This window comes from Triticum dicoccoides, chromosome 5B (genome assembly GCF_002162155.2).
Source record: "Triticum dicoccoides isolate Atlit2015 ecotype Zavitan chromosome 5B, WEW_v2.0, whole genome shotgun sequence".
Classification (NCBI taxonomy): domain Eukaryota; kingdom Viridiplantae; phylum Streptophyta; class Magnoliopsida; order Poales; family Poaceae; genus Triticum; species Triticum dicoccoides.
Window position 1 is genome coordinate 484164235 of NC_041389.1, and position 6678 is coordinate 484170912.

At 43.2% G+C, this 6678-nt stretch overlaps 1 protein-coding gene across 1 annotated transcript; it reads left to right on the top strand.

Annotated features, from left to right (window-relative positions):
- Positions 1-426: 426 nt before the first annotated feature.
- LOC119311007 (FBD-associated F-box protein At3g52670-like) lies at positions 427-5438 on the top strand. Its single transcript, XM_037586634.1, has 5 exons — positions 427-1003; positions 3230-3336; positions 3763-4608; positions 4691-4843; positions 4927-5438. The coding sequence occupies exons 1-5, from the start codon at positions 919-921 to the stop codon at positions 5299-5301; spliced, it is 1566 nt and encodes a 521-aa protein (XP_037442531.1). The 5' UTR covers positions 427-918; the 3' UTR covers positions 5302-5438.
- Positions 5439-6678: the final 1240 nt, after the last annotated feature.

Sequence of the window (6678 nt, forward strand, 5' to 3'; positions counted from 1 at the left end):
CTGCGTGTAATTCATGCGGAAGGTTAGTGGGCCTAAAGTAGTGGGCCGCGTCTGGTGAGCGAGAGGCAGTAGTATAACAGGCTGAGTCGCCGGATCGGTGTGATAGCGAGGAATTAGTCAACATTCTGTACCCAGTCTCCTCTCGTCTCCTTCCTCCTTCCCAAGTCTCCTCCTCTCTGATCCCCTATATCTCTCGGGTTGTATCTTTCGAATTGAAGTGAGGAACTCTGTAATTGATGTTGGATTGGGTGTGATTACCTCGGTACATCACATTCGGTTTTTCATAGTGGTATTTTGGTACTTGTGGTTTCCACCAGTGATATTGTGGCTATTCTCTCCTAGAATTTTAAATGATGTGGAGGAGAGAGAATCAAGAGAGAGGAAGAGGTCGTCGGTAGAATTCCAAACGATCTGTAGAGCAGGAAAATCGGGAGATACAGACGGCCATGTACTGTTGTATCGAAGCCGTCTGCACTTACGATGGTTTTCTCCTTCCAGGATCGATCTGGTGATTAGCCTTTCCACCCAGCGGAAGTTCAGCGGCCAGGATCAAATCCCCAATGTTCCGTCCAGATCCACCAAAAGATTTATCATTTATTTATTTTGTTTCAATAGACCACCGAATAAGGTCCCAATGTAGACGCTGTCCTCAGGGCTGTCTACAGATGACATGTCAGGCCATTGTAGACAGACGTTGTCGAAACTGTTGCAAATGCCCTTAGGGTTTGGTTGTTCCTACTGCGATTCCGTCTCTCCGAGTAGAAGGCGACTTTGGTTTCCTCCCTTCGCGCCAACTTTGGTTTCCTCTTCGCGCCAGCTGATTCAAACACGGATTCGTATTTGAGACAGAGCGGGATCTCCTACCCGACCCCCCGCCCCCCTAAATTGAAGTAGCGCACACAGAGACATCGTCGAATCATGGGGCTGATGGCGCTGAATCGACTCATGTCCAGGCAGCGGGAGCAGAAGCAGAAGCGAAATCGTGGCCGTATGGAAGCCAATAGTAAGTCCCGCGCGACTTTGCTTATTTTGCTTTTGCGGCTCCTCTGCTATTAATTCTCCTGTGTGCGCCTTGCTGCTATGTGTGAGTTTTTCCGTAAATAAAACTACTTTTTCTGGAGCCCTGTCCGCATTGTGGATCTCAGTGCGTGGTGTTATCCGGTTTTATTAGACCAAAGGAATTCGACGAGCCTTGGGGGCAATTGCGTTGTTTTCCTAAAATATTTGTCCTCTGTTGGAGTTTGATTTTCAGGTTGACACAACTTATTCTTGTAGATTGTAGATCTCTTTTGCGTTCCTGCAAAAAATTGGACAAAAGATCCAACTTCTGTAAAAAAAAGCAACTTTTTTGGAGCCCTGTCGGCAGTGGGGATCTCAGTAGCTGATGAGATCCAGTTTTACTAGATCGAAGGAAGTCGACTGGACTTGGGCAATCCCGTCGTTTTGCAAAAATACTTGCGCTCAACTGGAGTTTGATTTTCAGATTGACACAATTTGAGTCTTGTAAATTCTAGGTCTCTTTCATCTTCCTGCAAAAAATTAGACAGAAGATCCAACTTCTATATATATTTTTACCTTTTTCTTGAAGCCCTGTTTGCAGTGGGGATCTGTACCTTGAATATTGTACCAAGAAATACATGCAAGATCCTAACTAAAGCTACCGAATAACTGCAATTACTGGAGGAAAACAGGGATAAGATAAGGTAATCACAGGGAATTGTTACAAAAGATACAAGAATGATATAGAGGAACAAGATAAATTAAGCCTTTTGTTCTTGGGTGTTCCTAAACAAGGCAAGCAACTAATACAAAGATAACCCTTCTACCCTTACATCTAATATTCTCTTAATATCTCATAATACTAATACCCTGACATTCACCCTCCTTGAGATCCTTGTTCAACAATGGAAATCAGCAACTCTCCAGAATTCTTCAGCCATGTTAAGGAGGCTGATAATTGATCAGCCAAAGAGTGATTCCACCCAAGCTCATGTGTTGTTGTGAATAATTCTGAGCGCATTGCATTTCTGAATAATTTTGCAAGAGTACATGGAATTGAACCGTGAGCTGCATAGTAATTCCAATCCTTTTTCCTGTCTCAAGTAACAGCAGGTGCCACTTTGGGTGTGCACTTTCTGTACTTTTCCTTGCTCAGACAGTATAGATGCAGGTTGGATGGGCTTCCCATTTGTGAGCTTGAGTAGTGCATTTGTTGACACTGTTTACCAACATGCAGGAATCAGATCATTAAACTTCCTGTTGTCCTTGCCAGGGTCCCACTGCCATTGTGCATCCTTTTCAAATGAGTATTCCCACAAGGAAAAAATGCTCTTGCTTTGTATCTGCTGTTGTGCAGGGATTATAGCATCACATCCAGTTACAGGGAAAATATGCAGAATCCCATGTATTCAGGGAGTGCTATCTAACACATCAATGAAGCCAATTGAGTTGCCACTCATTTTATCATCATGTACATCATATTCTGGCATATCCTCGAACACGTTGGGCGTGGCGTGAACTGTTGGTGTCAGTTCCACACTGGGAAGTCGGACGTCGGGCTCAGGAGTTTGTTGTGCTGTTGGCATTGGTGTTTCAAGTAACCATGGAAGGATAAGTGATGGAGTTTGGAACAATGCAGAGGCTTGAGATTGTTCCAGTGAGCCGTTGTCAGGCGCACATGGCTGCTTGCTAAGGGAGACTGCAAGTCGTGAAACCATCGATGCGAGCTTCACAAGCTCACCTTTGATACTGTCAAAGGAGGTTTGAGTCTGCACTTGTTGGTGTTCCAAATGGGCAGTGATGTCTAGAACCTCATGTGGAAGCCTCTTTGGCTTGAGCTTGCTAGTGTGCCGCCCTCATCAGAGTAGCCTTCTTGGCTTGAGCTTGGAGGTGGAGTTGCTGCCCCTCTGTGGCTTCTTGACGTCACATCGGTGGTCATGGTGTCCAGCCGGAAGCACGGGTAGTCGCATTTGGCGCCAGATGCGCATGTGTATAGTCCAGGCCTGCTTGGTCTGCTGAACACAGAGCTGGGGAGGACGGCTGGCGTCATCAGGCGGAGGAAGAGGCGCCCAGTGTGTGGAGTCTTGCTAAAATATTTGTGCCAAGCTTTGTCTCTTGTAGTCATTGATGTCCCTGCAAAAAATTGCACAATGATTCTAACTTTGTGTGTGCTTGAACTTGTTATATCCTTCTGTTGGTGTCTGTACTAAAAGTTACACTAATGTTTCAGATGGATGGATCGCTTCATTTTCTAAAAGAAACAGATCACCCTGCCGACAGGATGTTAATTCTCATGGTGGCAAAAAAGTAAGATATCCAATGCCAGATCTTCCAGAGGTATGTTCTGGTAATGCCAGACTTCTATCAGCAGCATAGCTAAGTAAAAATTATGAACATATCTTTCACCGCAGCAAGCTTTGCTTTGTTCTGTTGCGGCTAACTTTCCTGCACAAAACTGTTCCATGAGTTTTAAGACACATTTTTTTAGAAAAGGAGGATGACCCCCGGCCTCTGCATCTGGGCGATGCATGCAGCCACAGTTTTAAGACCCATTTGATAGTTATGAACCTAGAACCTTTTCCATGTGAGCTCTGCCATTGTTTTTATTTGCCACGATCGATGTACTTTACATTTAGATTGCCATCCTTTCCCAGCTTAAGCCAACATTTACAAAGCAAGTCTTGAACAGTATTATTCCTTATTAGACTTCCATAATACTTTACCTCAAACTGTAATGATGATCTTCTGTACTTCTGTATGCAGGACATCTGGCGTCATATACATTTCCTACTGCCAATGCAAGATGCTGCCCGTGCTGCCTGTTTGTCTAGGTCCTTTCAAAGCTCCTGGAAATGCTACCCCAATCTTACCTTCACTAATGAAACAATGTGCTCCAAAGAAAATTTATGTAAGAGAACAACAGGCTCAAATGTTATAAGAGACTACAACAACAAGATTGACCGTGTTTTAAGAAACCACTCAGGAGCTGGTGTGAAGAAATTGAGGCTTGAATACTATGTTATTCCTTGTGATGCAGAACCGTATCATCATCTCACCAGTTGGCTCCAGATTGCGGTTACACCAGGGATTGAACAACTCCACCTTACATTATCCCCGAAGGATGCAACGTTTAACTTTCCATGCATGCTTCTATCTGAGACATGTCAAGGCTCGATGCAGTATCTTCACCTTGCCAATTTGGACTTACATCCCACATTTCAACTTGGTTTGAGAACCCTGAGAACGCTGCATCTGTGTAATGTGCATATTACTGAGGATGAGTTAGGGTGCCTTCTGACCCATTCCTTTGCTTTGGCACATTTGAGACTTCAATATTGTCATGACATCATTCGCCTGGAGATACCTTGTCTGCTGCAGCGGCTCAGGTTCCTGGAAGTGCTGGAATGTAGCCTTCAGGTGTTAGAGATCAATGCCCCAAATATCTTCAGATTGCGCTTATTAGATTTTAGTGTGCAATTCTTGCTTGGAAAGTCATGGAAGATGAAGAACCTGATGTTGAACAATAGCTGTGTCATCAGTTATGCTATTGACAACCTTCCTTCCTGTGCACCAAAAGTTGAGACTCTTACCATACATTCTAGTTATGAGGTATTCTCTCATAATTAAGTTGGTAAGTTACATAACAGTAGCCATATCTCGGAAATAATTAACCTGAGTCATCTTTATGCAGATACTTAATGCACCAGTGGCATCTAGCAAATTTCGCCACCTCAAGTTCTTGAATATTTATCTTGCTGGACTCCATTCTCATCGGGACTATGATTACTTATCCTTAGTTTCTTTTTTTGATGCTTCTCCTTTGTTGGAGAAGTTTGTCTTGCTTGTAAGTCACTGTTCACCCTGCAAAGATTATCTAATTGCCATGTTTGAATCATGAATTTAAATGTCTTGCCCTTTGATCTTCAGGTATCACGAGTGCAGTCCAAGTATGACTGGTTTGAGGGAGATCCCTCATCTCTGAGACAAATGTCAGAACACCGCCATCGCAACCTCAAGAGTGTGAAGATCAGTAGTTTCTGCCCCCAAAAAAGCATGCTTGAGCTAGCACGTCATATTCTTGAGAATGCAACATCACTTGAGTGCCTTACATTGGACACCACTCCTATCAGTCACCGATGTTCTGGCGATATGTTGGACAGGAAATGCCCTCCACTGGAAACTGAATGTATAAGGGATGCACATAAATCAAACTTGGCTGTGAGAAAATACATTGAGGGGAAAGTTAACTCCACAGTCAAGTTAAACTTACTAGGGCCTTGCAGCCGGTGTTATGCTTTGTGAAATTCAGATCTCAAATCACCTTGTGAAGTTTAGTTGTTAAATGTTTGCCTTTGAGTTCTTTGTTAGGGCTCCGTGATACAACTCCTATAATAACTTATTAGCATACTGTCAAATTTATGTATTATTTACTTGATTCACCAGTTATTGTTGTGGAGTTCATTTATTTTTACTTGCACCTGCTGAACAGTTGTACTCCCGTTGTAAAGAAATGTTAGTGATCTAAACGATCTTACATTTCTTTAAAGAGGGAGTATAAGAAAATGATCTAAATGATCCCATATTTAGTATAAGATAATCGATACTAAATCGTGATGAAGAAATTCTGGCAATTTTATTTGTTTCAATGTTCTAGCAATACTTATGAAAATCATGAGTTGCTGAGATAAGAAGCATGAAAAGCAAGATCCCAAATAGGCAAAGATATTTTCTTTCTTGTGGTGCAATTTCATCCAAGCTGAAAGTAACATTTGAGTAAAAAACATCTTTCAAAGTTGGCAAGTGGAGTTTCCTGTAACCTTTAGGCCCTGACTGGAACGTCGTTTTGAAGCTTACATCTGTGACTGTCAAATACGCCCCTCGTAAAGAAAATCCCTGGGATGATTGGTTGTGAGATTACACCCGGTTTTGGCTGGTATTGGAAACTTTGGCATCGGCTCCTTGTAGGTCGTCCGCTTCTTCTTCCGCCCTAGAGAACCCGTCCTGATGGGCCACAACTTTGGGATGGAGGTTTTCACCATCAGGGTAGACAAGCATTGGTGTGAGACGGTACGGCGACCCTACCCCGCTCACATTACAGGAACCCCGGCCTTCTCCACAGGCTCATTGTTTTGGACCGTACCAAACTTGTTGTGGGTGGAGAATCCCCTTACCATCAGGGTTTCTCTGCTTTAGGCTAGAGGACGAATCGTTCAGTGGCTTGTATACCAGATGTCCTACTTGGCCGAGCCGTCTCACACTTGGGCCGAGGATGAGCCCAAGTGTGAGTGGAATGTTGTTGATTGGGAATACTGTCATGGCTTCAGTGGGGTCAACTCGCTGTAACTGATAGATATCCGAGAATGGATTTGCTTTTGAGGTTTATTATAGGCTTAGTGTATTGCCGTCTTTTTTCCGCATCCAATTTTTGTACTGTTTATAAGGCATTTTAATATGGCAAATTTAGGGATTTTATTTCCGGAGAGTTATAGAATCAAGCCAAACTTGAGTATCTTTCATGTGTTGTTCTTGGTCAGTCTGGGACCTAACATCGTTGGTATATTTAGATTAAGCCTCAGTTTGGAATGGACACAATAAGATTGTTGATACGGAGCATCATCTTGCCACAGCCTCCAGTCAACATGCAATCTCTTTATGGTTCACTTACACCCATATTTCTCA

Bases quoted from the DNA above. Each gene is read 5' to 3' on its own strand.
- LOC119311007 (XM_037586634.1), top strand. From the start codon at position 919: ATGGGGCTGATGGCGCTGAATCGACTCATGTCCAGGCAGCGGGAGCAG. The intron at 3,337-3,762 runs GTATGTTCTGGT...TTCTGTATGCAG, and splicing joins CAATGCCAGATCTTCCAGAG to GACATCTGGCGTCATATACA. The intron at 4,609-4,690 runs GTATTCTCTCAT...ATCTTTATGCAG, and splicing joins CCATACATTCTAGTTATGAG to ATACTTAATGCACCAGTGGC.